Source organism: Rousettus aegyptiacus, unplaced genomic scaffold (assembly GCF_014176215.1).
Source record: "Rousettus aegyptiacus isolate mRouAeg1 unplaced genomic scaffold, mRouAeg1.p scaffold_m13_p_12, whole genome shotgun sequence".
Lineage (NCBI taxonomy): Eukaryota > Metazoa > Chordata > Mammalia > Chiroptera > Pteropodidae > Rousettus > Rousettus aegyptiacus.
The window spans coordinates 3,375,524-3,389,753 of record NW_023416287.1 but is presented as its reverse complement, the minus strand read 5'-3'; the positions used below and the strand labels follow the sequence as shown (position 1 = coordinate 3,389,753).

At 37.9% G+C, this 14,230-nt stretch overlaps 1 protein-coding gene across 2 annotated transcripts; it reads left to right on the top strand.

Moving 5' to 3' along the window:
* Positions 1-503: 503 nt before the first annotated feature.
* On the top strand, positions 504-13,781 carry SPO11 (SPO11 initiator of meiotic double stranded breaks). Of its 2 annotated transcripts, XM_016124859.2 has the most exons (13): positions 504-634; positions 2,462-2,575; positions 3,816-3,904; positions 4,306-4,372; positions 4,619-4,727; positions 5,075-5,158; positions 5,856-5,892; positions 6,231-6,340; positions 9,429-9,528; positions 9,811-9,848; positions 10,792-10,868; positions 13,045-13,156; positions 13,662-13,781. In XM_016124859.2, the coding sequence occupies exons 1-13, from the start codon at positions 504-506 to the stop codon at positions 13,779-13,781; spliced, it is 1,188 nt and encodes a 395-aa protein (XP_015980345.2). The 2 variants fall into 2 exon arrangements, with proteins under 2 accessions (XP_015980345.2, XP_015980346.2); XM_016124860.2 differs by lacking the exon at positions 2,462-2,575.
* Positions 13,782-14,230: the final 449 nt, after the last annotated feature.

The window sequence follows — 14,230 nt, the reverse complement described above, 5'->3', positions numbered from 1 at the left end:
CAACCCGGTGCCTAGAACTGTTACCTAGCATTCAGTTGGATCGCCGTAACTATTTGTTTGGATGAAAAATCTCTACTATTTTCCTTAAATAGAAAAAAAAAAAAAAAGAAAGAAAACAACCCCATGGAACAACAAAATAACAAAACCATTTCAAGGACATCTCGATCACCATCCCAAGCATACCCGGCCGTCGCCGTCGCTTGCCAGACTGCGCCTCTGGAGACGTATAACAACACTTCGTCCCTCGTCCCTCGGGTGAGTAGGCCGCTGACGGAGCCCTGCGCGCATGCGCACTCCTCCCAATGGGCGGGGCTATGCGCATGCGGCTGAACACGCTGCCGCCGCGGTGAAGTGTGCGCGTGCGCAAGCGGGTCCCGCGGCCAGAAAGCGCGGGAAAGGTGCGCGGCCCGGTCCCTGAGCGCGCACACGGCGGGCACCGCGCAGAGCCTTTCGGACCCAAGTCGGGTTCCGGCCCTTGGAGTGTTTCAGTAACGTCTGTGTTCATGGCCTTTGCGCCCATGGGGCCCGAGGCCTCGTTCTTTGATGTTTTGGACCAGCACAGGGCGTCCCTGCTGGCTGCCCTGAGGCGAGGCGGTGGGGAGCCGGCAGGCAGGGGGACGTGCCCGGCCTCCAGGTACAGGGCGCCTGCCACCCCGGCGCACGCGCCCGGGAGGTGGCACGCGGGACGCCCTCCCGCTGCTCCCCAGGTGCCAAGGCCGCGGGCCGGCCAGCCCTGAGCCCAGGAACGCGCCTTCCTCAGCGCGCCTTAGCTTTTCCGCTTTCAGCCCTTCCTTTGAACTCAAAAAAGTCCCCTGACAGCCGCCCCAGGGGCCTTCTAGAATGTTCCAGGAGCATCCCCACAGCTGGGCTCGCAGGTTTCCTGAGATCTCATGGGTCAGGGAGTTTCCGGAACAGTTTGGCTTTGTGCTTGTTAAAAAAAAAAAAAAAAATTATGTATATGTCTATTTTTTTAAGTTTTCCGGATTTTTTGGTGGGGGATAGAGGAAGTGAGGAAAATGAATGTTGTGAGTTCTCACTCAGTAAGTGTTTTTTTGTTTGTTTTTAATTAAAATGAACGAGGAAGTGAACACATTTCAGGTGGTTTATAATGAGACGACGGTTTTTTTGGAAGTGTCGACAACGTACAAATTTTAAGAGATTTCTTTAACGTGGTTCATTAAAGCAGTTGGCTGGTTAGCTCAGAGTGTGGTGCCGATAAAATCAGTCACGGCGACTCTCAAGCTACCCAGCTTACAATTAACTACAGAAAATACGTTTACGCCGTTGCCGGCTTCAACTTCAAATGCTCCATTGTTCTGGTTCCTTGATCCGCTTTTCTGGTTTACCAGCAGTTTTTCAGCCTAAACGAATGCCTGTCTTTTATTTTTAAGCCCCAACTATCAAAACAAAACAAAACAAAAAACCTAAAAACCCACCAGCAAACACATTTTTACATAAGGATTTAGTATGAGGGAGAATTTGTGAGGGGAAGGGAAAGGAGAGAGTAGAAATCCCTTGTTTACATTTCAGATGTAAATTAATCTGATCGTATCTTAAAATTGGTCACAGTATTGTCCTACAACTTGTTTTTTCCAAACCAAAGGAGGGGGGAATATTTGAGACAGTTTTTACCTTTTGATATTAGAAAATATTGAATATTTTAAAATTTGTTTTCTGATACATGCATTTCTAATGAAAGCAAGTTTCTATGGAAATTAGAACAATCTCCATTTGCCCATTTTCTACATTTGATTTCCCTTCCTAGGCAATATGCTAATGGTATTTATAACTGAGCAACATTTTTTGAAGCTGATGGCTTGTGAAATTAAAAGTCAGCTGACAGAAAACTGGGCTAAGTCTTAATAGTTTGCTGTAAAGTGAAGTAATAGTTGACAAATCCTTTCATGGTAGTGATTAAACTTTTTTCTTTTTGTATCACTTAAATTCAAAAGGGCTGATTTAAGGCATGAGATCAATTAGGGTAATGTGCTACAAGAAGTGTTTCTTTTGAAATATTCTTGCATTGCATTTTGGGGAAAGAAATTAAATTCAAAGCCAGTATTACATCATTCTTAATCAAAACATTTATCAGTAGTATTTCAAGCCAATGTTTGTATTTGAGTAGTTTAATACAAAGAGCAGATTGAAATATATTTCTAAATTATATTATCTAGTCATTTATCTAAAAGGGAGATATTACTTTAATGAGTAATTGTTCGAAAAGTCAAATTACAAGCAAATGAAATTTCTTTGTAAATAACCACTATAAGTATAGTTGTTGTTTTAATGTAGTTCCTATGTCAAAATTTAGTGGGAGATATCATTATTGACATGGATTACTTAGTCTTAAAAAACAACTAATGAAACAAAATTTACTTCAGTATTTATCTGGGAAAATGTTACATATTATAAAGGCCTAATTTGGAATTAAGATTGAATCATAGTGTGTTTATTGTTTCAGTTCTGAGGTTCTTTCATCTATAGAAAATATTATCCAAGACATAATAACAAGCTTGGCAAGAAACGAAGCACCTGCATTCACAATAGACAACAGATCAAGCTGGGAAAATATAAAGTGGGCATTTTGGATTTTTTTTATTTTTAAATGCAGTATCTATGTCACTATTTGAATTTATCCAAGTTAAGAGTTCTAGTCAGATTTCATTCTTTGTGTTGCCTTTACCTAAAAGGATTTAAGGACGTTTACAAAATACATACCACACTAGCAGGTTATATAAACTAGAAGTAGGTGTGAAAGATAAGGCAAAGGGAAAACAATACTAAGAACAAAATACGGAGCGCCAAAAGAGTTCAGAATTCGAAATGCATATGATAACATCTTGCAGTCCTGCTGAAAGTAGGCTCCAAACTCAGATCTAAGCTTTCTAGCACTCAAAGGAGGAAATTCTCATCTATACTGGGAAAGCAAACCACTTGCTCAGGGGACCTACAGCCAACTCTGATACTGAGACCAAAATAAATGTATCCTGAACATTTCAAAGGCTCTTTCTCCTAACAGATCTCTCCCCGCTAAGTCCTGTGTCCAAGAGGGTAAAGTCAGCAAACGGCTTTATCAAAATCCTGGCTCCTAGTTACACTGTGTTTTTCTGAGCTCCTCGACCTGTGGAATCTTTCTACTAAATTATGAAAAATACCACAAGAATAGTTCTCATAGTTACAGAAAAAAGAATAAAAGTAATTTTGAAGCTCCTTAGTCTCTCAGTATTCTTTTATGATCAATATAATTAATATAAAATGTAAACTTTTGAATCATAATTTGCTTCATATTTTGCAAGATGAATTAATTGCACCTTTGAAACAGCTGAAAACTGGTCTCTTCTACCACCGTTAGGTCAGGCTTGGTAGTTCAATTTAATGCTCTAATAAATTATTTCACTTAATGTAATGAGGTAAATCAGAGATAAAATATTTCAAAACTTTTTAAATTGAGTTGTAATTATTAAATGAGTAAATTATTCAAATTAGCAAAATGCTAATATTTAAAAATAGTTCGCATACACTAAATGTCTTACCAAGTAAGAAATACACAGATATACACACACATCATAATTGAGGTCTATAATTCATTTATTTTAAACTCTTTTAGTGTCTCTATAAGTCACAAAACTAATTACCTAATTATCGTCTAGAATTATCTAAGCTTGTAACCAAGGTTATCCTAAAGTTTTAGTACTTATATTGAAAAGAAATGTGAATTTAAATGACATTCAGAAGAGGGCACCAAGTCAAAATTGTTTAGTGTTCACAAATTAATTATTTTTAATTTAATTCCCTTGCTTTAAATAAAATGACAGGTTCGAAGATTCTGTTGGTCTTCAGATGGTATCTCATTGTACTATGAGAAAAATCAAAAGTGATTCACTAAAATCGGTTAAAAATTTTGGTAAGTTAATTTTTCTTAGCTTTTAATAATAAATGACTTTGGTTATCCTCTGGGTTTTAGTTACTGCTAGTTAAATAATTTTACTTGTTTTATAATAGACCACTCTTGTACTTGAAGTAAATTTATAGAATTTTGCATTAATAACCATGGATGGAAGTAAATTGTAATTCCAAAATAAATTTTCAAGGTACACAATTCAATGGAAAAGTATTCTCTCAGGTTTACTGTTCACTGAGCAATTAATTCTTTCTCATTCTTCAGGCAATTATTCTCTGTACTTAACACCTGTATTTTGGAAAGATAATTTTTTAATATTATGGAAAGTAACTGGGGACAGTTAAAATCCTCGATAACAATATATTTTGAAATGAGTAACTTGTTTATTGCATCTTATTTTCCAGCTCTAATTCTTAAAGTATTGTCCGTGATTTATAAATTAGTACAGAGCAACACTTACGCAACCAAAAGGTAAATACATTGTCCTGGTAAATTACTCTTTAAAATGCAGTGTGAGATTCAGTTAAGTGAACTTTCATTACAGGTTCTAAAAAGTTATGTAGGACTAGCTATGGGTAACAGGTCACTTTTACCTATTATGTGTGTTTATATGTGTACTTCATCCAGTTAAATAATACTGGATAATAATACTCCAATAGTTGTCATATTCAAAGAGAACATGGATAATTAAAAATATGTTTTTTAAAATTTTCACAGAGACATATATTACACTGACAGCCAACTCTTTGGGAACCAGGCTGTTGTGGACAACATTGTTGATAACATTTCTTGTATGCTGAAAGTGCCAAGGAGATGTCTACACATAGTACGTAGCATTTAATGCAAGACATTTTAAAGACAACGTGTGTGTATAAAAATTGTAATAGAAGAACAAATGTGATCTGCACCTTCTTTTGATATTTTTCAATACTGTGTTTTTCTCACTATACATTTAAGTAATCTATTCTTGATCTATTCCCTTGGATGAATGAACCAAAGTAGATGAATTACCAAAAATGTTTCATCTTAAATACTCTTATGTTTTATTCTTCATTTCTTAAGTTCCAGTGTAAACTAAAATACGTATATTTCAGTTTAGTGACTATGAGGAATGACTTCGCAGCGTAAAACATATTCGTGAAAATAGTTTCAAATATGTCTATTGTTTTTCAGTTATCTACATCAAAAGGTTTAATTGCTGGCAATTTAAAGTATATCGAGGAAGATGGCACTAAAGTGAATTGTAGCTGTACAACAGTAAGCATCATTAATACGTTCACGTATTTTAACTCCCTTTCAGATCCTTTGTTTTTGAAATGTATTTTATTTCCTGCTTTGTGATATAGTTGGAAGCTTAAGATTTTAAAATCAAATCAAAGGATGAACGGGTATATGCTTTTCATGGCTGTGCATTACATAGTCTCAAAATATGCCATTTGTCAAATGTCATCGGAATAAATGTACACATTTCTTTTAAAAATGCACTGTTGTTTTCAGACGGAGTGTGTCTGGACCATTTTAGCATGGTTACTTATGTAATCTTCATAAAATATTCTGGTTCTGAAAGTAGTATGTTTAGAACTAAACTATTTGCTCGGCCTTGGTGCGTGGAAGGCCCGCAGTACTAAACCAGCACAGCAGAGAGGCCAACCTACCGGCTTGCAAGGCCGAGGAGGTCCTGCATGACGAGTCTTTCCTTCCGTTCGTTTCTGCTTTTTAAGCCCCATATCCACAAAGCTTCCCAGAGAGTCTCACCTGAAGGGAAGTAGTTTGAGTATGTCTGTTTTCTTACTGAAAAATAAATCTGTTTCCTGCTGTTTTCTCTCTGAGACATAAACTTCTGATGACAGGTATATTTTTTAATGAAAACATAGGATTTTTGTGATACATGTTTAAAATGTGGTTATACTTTCTTTTTATGTAAAATAAAAACTGTCTTGTTTTGTTAACTTAGGCTGTTGCCGTGCCATCTAATATTCAAGGAATTTGGAGTATCCTTTGAATGAGAAAACTATTTAAACTTCTAGAATGTTCATTCATACATTACTTTGATAAATCAAGCCTTCTAATATATAACTAACAAGCTAGACCCCATAGTGGTCAAGATGAACACACCATGGTCCCTTGTGTCGGATTCTTTTAGGAGTTCACCATCCGGTAGGAAAGACAGAAATCTACGTATATGAATAGATATCTGTTACATATCTGAAGGTAAAAATGAAAGTACTGTATCTATAGCTGCTTTTCAATTGATCTATATGGCACCATTTTTCGTTGGTGGTTAAACTGAAGTATTCTTGCCTTAAATTTGTCAGCCTTAACTTCACAGATTTAATTACAGATGCGAAATTTCTATTAATTGTAGAAAAAGATGCAACATTTCAACGACTGCTCGATGACAACTTCTGCAGCAAAACGTCTCCATGCATCATGGTTACGGTATGTCATCTACCTGTACCAGAATTCCGAGACTAACATACTTTGGCAACTGGTAAGAGGATTTATAGCATCGTCAGTACTGCTCAGAAAATGCTCTGTTATCAGTATGATGCATCCTTTGGGGTTATAGAACAAGAATTTCCAAGGTGTTTATTTAAACGTCCTCAAGTCTGACTAAACTCTGGGGGATGGTCCCAATTCTTAAATATCGGTGATTGTCTATTACCATAGTGAGTTTACACAGTCTCCCAGTGTCCCCATCACACCGTCCCCACAGGGGCCACTCGTCTAACATGGTAACAGCGGGGCTTTGGGGAGGGTTGAATGGGCAAGACCTGCTCCTTGTTTTCCTCTCACAGGTCTGAGTACCAGATAATGTCATTAATCCAGTCAAAAGGAACCTGCTTTTTTTTTTTTTAACATAAATGTTCAAAGAATAGTAAAGAACACAGAAGAATATGTTGAGATGGCACAGGGAAGTATAGGCATCAGTTAGCAAAGCGTAGTAAGCTTCCCGCTACAGGGTCATAAGGGAGGAGTTTACAAAACTGGAGTGATAGATGGCGTCTGCTGGAGTAAGAAAGAAAGAAAGAAGTGAGAACAAAGGAAGCTTGGGGTGTGGGTAGGTTTGGAATGATGACAGAATAACAGAACAGATCAGGTTCCCCTCTCCTGTCCCAGCTTTATTCTACTTTTATAGATCTTTATAATAACCTAGGTTTTTGAAGAAAAAAAAAACTTATCTACTTAAAATGTGTCCGGGATGTTAGATTAACAGTAGTCTGATGTCTGTGAGGTGTGTTTGTGGAAGCGGGAAGGAGAGCTGCTCTGGAGAAGGAGCAGGATGCTGGCCGCTGCCAAGGAAACGTCCTGACTTAATGTAGGGGCGTCAGGCACTGAAGAAAGGTTTTGGATTGGCGAGAGAGAAAATGACACAGATTAGTGTGGCAGCGTCATCGGTTCCATGGAGAGGGAGCGCACTGGGGTCAGGGAGCCTGTCGCCAGGCTATCAGTGTAAGGATGAAAGAGGAGTCATTCAAGAGAAGGGACCGAAACGAAGGACATTTCCCAGGCCAATTCAAAAGGACTAAGTGACCACGGGATATTAGGAATGAGTCAAAATGACTCTGATGTGCGGAACCTTACCACGTTGTCTCCATTGATAGCACAAGACAAAGAGCGGGAAGGCTCAGTCCTTCATGGAAAAAAGATTTTGAGTGTAGGTTTAGAAGTATGAATTTGAGATGGTAGCAGGACATCCTAGTGGCGTCTGCCTAGTTTGAAGCGAAGGGACACAGTCGAGATGGAAAACGTACACCGATGTCTCATAACGAATAGGGCTTGCAGTTGAACTCCCGAAGTGGTCTCTCTGCGGCTCACGTTTGGCCCATCCTCTTCCCCTTTTACACCTCCCTGGGGAGAGCACGTGCTTGTTGGGCTGACTGGAGGAAGCCAGTGCATTGCAGGCAGACACCTGCAGTGGCCTGGGTCTCCGTTCAATCCTTGGCGATCGAATCCCTACTGGTACCAGCGCTTTGGAGAAGTGTGTATAGCTCGGTTTTCTGTCACATCGGGTCGGAAGAGATGATATACTTGGTAGATGAATGAACACATATTTAAAGAGGGGGAAATCACACGTAATCCCTTTTCTCTACCTTGTCCTCTTTCTTGTAAGCTGCCTCCTAGTCCTTGCCTGTCTGCACATCGGTGCTGTCCATTGACAGCTGCTGCTATTACTCCCAGGAAACACCCACAAGGAGTTGACGGGTAGCGGGTGCCTCCGAAGGAGGGAACTGAGCATGGAGGGTCCGGCTAGGGAGGGGCCATTTTCCACTGGATGTCCTTCGATACTGTTTGACGCCTCCACCACATACGCCTGGAAAAAATACACCAAAGGAAAAAATAAAAATGCAGTACCATTCACTGATCCTGGTGTGCCAGAAACTCTACTAAGCACTTTACATAATTAGAGTTTTCATTTATTGCTGTTTGTCACATAACTTGTAAAATCTCTCAACAACTTAACGAGGCAGATAATATCATCACCCCCTTGTAATAACAGGGTACGGAGACACAGGGAGGCATTTTACCACACCAGTTTCCCCTCCCCCATCCCGGCTTTCTTCTGCTTTTTAAAAACTAGGTTTTTAAGGGAAAAAGCTCATCTACTTAAAATTCTTCTAGCTTACTAGGATTCAGATCCAGACAGTTCAGTTCCTCATTGTTAAAGTGCCATAACTGTGTGACAGGCATATTTGCCCCAATTTTATAAATAAAACCGCAGCTTAACGAGACTAAGAAACGGGCTCAATATCACCCACTAATGATTCATAAAGAGGAAATTCAGATTCAGAGCTGTTCGATGGAAAGCCCATTCTTAATCTCCGCCTGCTTCTTGCTCTGCTCCATGTTTCATTCAGTTTTCTGCTTTTCTCTCTGAACACTATCATAATGCTCATTAAAGTACTTTCTGCATAACTTTTGTTTTAATAACATCATGAGATTTTTTCCCCACCACTTAGGCTTATTTAATCCCAAATTTAAACCAGATATTCTTCTAAGTGCTGTATGATTACTTACTAACTTAATTCCTATACTAACCTCGTAAGGTGTTCCAGGGCCCTAAACCACAGAGAGGTTTGGGGACGCGTCCAGGTGTGTGCGGCTGAAAAGCGGCAGAGGCAGGATGGCAGCCCAGGCTCTCGGGCCCCTCGGCTGGTACACGTCACCCATGTGCTATGCCGCCTCTCCGTGTCCCTGTCGTTAGATCATTTGGGCTCTTCATAGTATTTTTGTCATTGTCAATAACACTGTGGTGAACATCTTTAAGTATGTAGGATTTTTATTATTCCTGTTTCTGTTGAATTAATGCCTAGGATAGGAATAACTGAGTCAAAGGTATGAATATATATGGGCTTTTTCACCCTGTTGTACAGATCGTTCATTTCTTCACAGTCAACGCCAGTCTTCCATCACCTGAAATTTAAGGTGAGGGAATCTAACTTTTAAATTATTAATAAGGTGAGGATATAGTTTATCGATTTCATTCTACTGGAATTAAAATGCATAATTTTAATCTTGCTTTTAGGGGAAGGGAGTGCCTGATCTGAACACAAGACTTTTAGTCAGGAAGCTGTGGGATACGTTTCATATTCCCATTTTCACTCTTGTAGATGCTGATCCACATGGTAATTTATCGCTGGACTGTTTGAAACAAACATAGTTACTGTGTTCTGCTCTTAGAACATTTCCATCAATATTTTAAAAGACTATGATTAGTAGATTAAAATTAATGACTGTAATCATTTGAGGCAATTTATTTCTATTTTAGACATATCTAACTGAAGAAAAATTCTTAGTAATGTCCACAAAAATAAAATTTGATGATGTTAGATATAATTTAAGAGTGCAAATTATCTAACCTGTAACATACAAGAAGTCTAATTTTAAAGTTAACCTTCTTTTAACAGGCATAGAAATAATGTGCATTTATAAGTATGGATCTATGGTAAGTATAGACAAGTATTTTTCCTTTTTCCACTATTGAGATAGTCTACATTTATTGAGGTTATTTCTGCATTTATTTATTGGTCCCTGGTAAGCAAAGGGCTCCCAAAATGTGCCAGTGAGGCCGCTGTCCTTGTCTATAGCCAGTCTGTTTCCACGGCTGTGACTCCAGCTTCCAGCACAACCAGTGCAACCACAGGTGACAGAGCGGGGTCAGCTGTGGACAAGAGACATTGTCATCCTCCCCTCCCAGCCTGTCGAAGTAACCTTGGTCCTCAGGGTGACAACATGGTCCGATCGCCAATTATACTCTGAAAAGTATATGTAGCCTTGAACTCTGACGTTGCCAATTCCCTTTTCTCCCACCATAAGGAGAAATGAAAACACCACCCAATTTACCACCAGAGTCTGCAACTACCATACACCAGTGTTTCTCAAAGTGTGTTCCTGGACCAGCAGCATCAGCATCACATGGGAACTTGTTAGAAATGCAAATCTCAGGCCCTCTCCAGAGCTACTAAATCCAAATCTCTAGGGGTGACCCCTCTAAGTGATTCCGCTGGGCGGGAAAGTCTGGGAGCCACTGGCGCACACCTCGAGTGTCCCAGACATGTATGCTTATAGCAGATGAAAAGGATATGGGGCAAGGCGTTAAGATACAGAATCACAAGAATACAATAATAAACGCAGGCCAGAGAGGTTCATTTGTAGTTCTACTTTATAGAAAATCAATCCAGAAAGAGTACAAAGCAGTGTTAAAAATCTTCACTGAAAGTCTAGCTTAGGGACACTCTGGGTGATTTCCCGGAGCTTCTGTGGGCTCTAGGGGCATGAAGTCTTTAGTACTTGTTCTTCTTAATATGTAAAAAATTTGGCTGCAAAAACAGGTGTGCTAGTTCTCTGCGATTTAGCCTTACCTAATACACTTTTGTTCTTTATTTTAGTCTATGTCTTTTGAAGCCCATAATCTCACAGTTCCAGCTATTAGATGGCTTGGTCTCCTCCCTTCTGATATTAAAAGGTTAGATGGTTTAGTAGAACTGCAATATTTAAAATAATGATTTATTATTTGCAATAAGCCTCAAAAGTCACTATAAGGGAAAGCTCTTAACATTTTTATTTACATCGTTCATTTTGGCTCAGGATTACATAGTTATGGATTAAATTTGTTGATGTTTCTGTTTCAACTGCTAAAATACTTTACAAATGAATTTGGTTAATTGAACTTTCAGCTAGCTGGAAAACATGTTTTGTTTTACCTTTATGGTTAAAATATTTTGTAATTTTTATACTTAGAAAGTATAAGACATTGAATCTAGTTAAATGGTAATCATTGACATCATTTAACATATGAATCAATTTTATCATAAATTAAAATTTTTAATTTTATTTAAAAATCTCACTTTAAGATTATGTAAATTTTGGGAACCTAAAGTTTGGCAAATTTATTGTATCTTTTTATTATAGAAAAACATTAAGTAACAAGATAAATATAATTTATAGTTGAACAGCTTTACACTTGTACATTACTTTCTGTGCAGAGTTTTTCATAAAAATGGGATCCTACTCTAATATTATTTTGTAATCTTCCTTTCTCATACAGCACAGTGAGATCACTTTTTTCGTATTACTAAATACATTTCTCTTCTATGATGTCTTATAGTAATGTCTTATATCACTGAGTTCAAATTCTGTATATACCAGTGTTTATTCAGCCAGTCCGCCAAAATCAGACAGGTGGGTGGTTCCAACACTCTGTCCCCATAAATAGAGCTTCCACAGACCCTCTTGTAAGTATTTTTGCCTGCAGCTTTAATTAGTCCCACAGGCTGAATTCCCAAGATAGCTGGGTCAAAGGGTATGCACATTTTTAAGGCTTTGACTGCCCTCTACATAGGCTAATTATTTTGCTTTCCCTGGAGGGTAAGAGCCCACCTGTCTCTCGGCATAGGACAGCGTCATTTTTATTCATCTCTGCCAATATGATATTTAAAGTATCTTATTATTGTTTTAATTGGCCGATGAGAAGGAACTTAAACACGTTTATGAGATTTCCTTCGCAGTGAGCAAACTTTGGGAACAGGTGCTTGTTCCCTACATATGGAACATGAACAGCTCTGAGGGGATTGCTGCTCCTTACACAATGAGCATAAGAGAAAACTTTCAGTTTTTGATTTTTGAATATTTATACTCTAGTGAATCACAGTTTTGTTCAGTTTAGTGTTATGTGTCAATATCTCTTGAGGCTGATCTGTTTGTATGAATATCATTTCTAACAAACTCAGGACAAATGATCTGATGATTATGAAGGTGGAGGGCTTGGAGAAACTTGATCTGCAACTCAAATTCCATTAGTGCCCTCAAAAGCTGCTCCAAATGTGCAATAAAAAGAGAGAGAGAGAGAGAGAGAGAGAGAGAGAGAGAGAGAGAGAGAGAGAAAAGAAAAACAGTGCGGTAGCTACACAAATAGCTTGAAGGGAAATCCTCTAGGCCTCCCTGTCAATCAAATTGTCACCTTATCCAGGAGCTGCCACTGGCAAGTGGTCATAATTATGGGGACATTAGAAAAGACTATGTGAAATGACGGCTTGCCTGGGAAATTCTGGATTTGTGACTTCAAAAATTAGTCCACACCATACATCTTAGACCTCTCATGTTCTGCTTTTTAAAAATTTAAAACTAGATAAATATGTGTGTATGTGTGTGCATACATGTGCATGTAAGTGAAAAGTGATAGACTAACTTCCAGAGAATTCTCAGTGAATTATAAAGAATTAAGTACTCAGTGAAACCTAAAATTCCACAATGAACCTCACTGTTGGCCACACATGTTGGAGCTCACCGCTTCAAGACCGTGGAACTCTGGGGTGACCTCAGTGTTGACATATATGATGTTAGTGCTATTGACATTTGTTTTAGAACCAATGTCTGTCTTCCTGTCATCGTCTCATGAGTAGGATGTGAACAAAAACAATTTAGGACAGACTTCCACTGTGAACTTGAACACTTGCTGCTTGGTCTGGGACATGCCAAATCCCCAAATTCTGGATTTAAAGGGTGGATCTCTACTCATCTTCTTATCTGTTATTTCTGAGTTTCTTGAAATAGTACAATAAATACAAATGAAATATCTGTGACCTTCAGGTTATAAGAGTACTTTGTTTTTACTGATTTTTTTTTCATCTATTTTATTCCAGGTTAAATATACCAAAAGATACTTTAATTCCACTGACAAAACAGGACCAAAAGAAACTTGACAGTATCCTGAAGAGACCCTACGTTACTTGCCAACCATTTTGGAGACAAGAAGTATGTTGCCTTTTAAAATTCAAGTGTTCTATGTATTATTGCCTTTCGCTTTAGTAATGGCTATTCACATAATATTTTGAAAACATCCTCCTTGAAATTTTATGTAACCAACAACTAAGGTGGGTGTTGTTTGGCAGTACACGGGTGTTGAAACTTCGAATTATGAATGCTAATAAATAAGATCACCTGGAGGGAGCTGATCTATTTTTATTTGTATTCCTATCATAGTTATAGACCCATTGTCTATGGCTGTCATAGTTTATAAATGGAAAAAAAAGAAGATAAAAAGTATAAAGACCCCAGACTGTTCCTAGTTATTGAAGGCATCCACACAGGGTACAATCCTGATATTTTTAGCTGTAGCAGCTCTAGAATATCTTAGCTGACCCTAAAGACTATTGCCCTTGATTTTGGAAAATAAATCAAGTCTAGTTTACTAGTCTGTCAAGTTGACAGAACTGTAACAAAGGACTTTGTTTTGACTATATTTTACTTTTATTGACAGATGGAAATAATGGCAGACTCTAAAATGAAGGCAGAAATTCAAGCTTTGACCTTCCTATCATCAGATTATCTTTCCAGAGTATACTTACCTAACAAATTAAAATTTGGAGGATGGATATAAAAGTATATCAGAATATATCTTGTGATTGCAAGAAGATTCTCATTAGTTTTTATAATACAATTAATATTAAGGCATGAAGTACCTTATTAGTAACAAAAACGATAATCTAAATTTGAGAGGTTGCAAATGAATTATAGTGTTCAGCAGTTTTTTCTTAGCTATGTTTTCTTTGTCTTCAGGGTATAGGGATCACATGCCATTAATTCACTTGTGAAATTAGTGCAATTTATTTTGAATAAATATTTGGGTTGATATAGCCTTTCGTGCTTTATTTTATTTTTGAGAATACTGTTTATTAATAATATACTTATTTGAAAATTTTCTGAAGGCTTTATCAGTTCTCACCCAAATTCAGATCACTTGAATTCTTTTCGAGTCTAGGTTTATAGAACAAAGCACTTCTCCAGTTTTAAGATTTATAGAAACCTCAGATTTTAATAAGGTCTTTC

Excerpts from the sequence above, each read along its gene's own strand:
- SPO11 (XM_016124859.2), top strand. The coding sequence starts at position 504 with ATGGCCTTTGCGCCCATGGGGCCCGAGGCCTCGTTCTTTGATGTTTTG. Across the intron at positions 2,576-3,815 it reads TCAAGCTGGGAAAATATAAA|GTTCGAAGATTCTGTTGGTC; the intron begins GTGGGCATTTTG and ends ATAAAATGACAG. Across the intron at positions 4,373-4,618 it reads AACACTTACGCAACCAAAAG|AGACATATATTACACTGACA; the intron begins GTAAATACATTG and ends AAATTTTCACAG.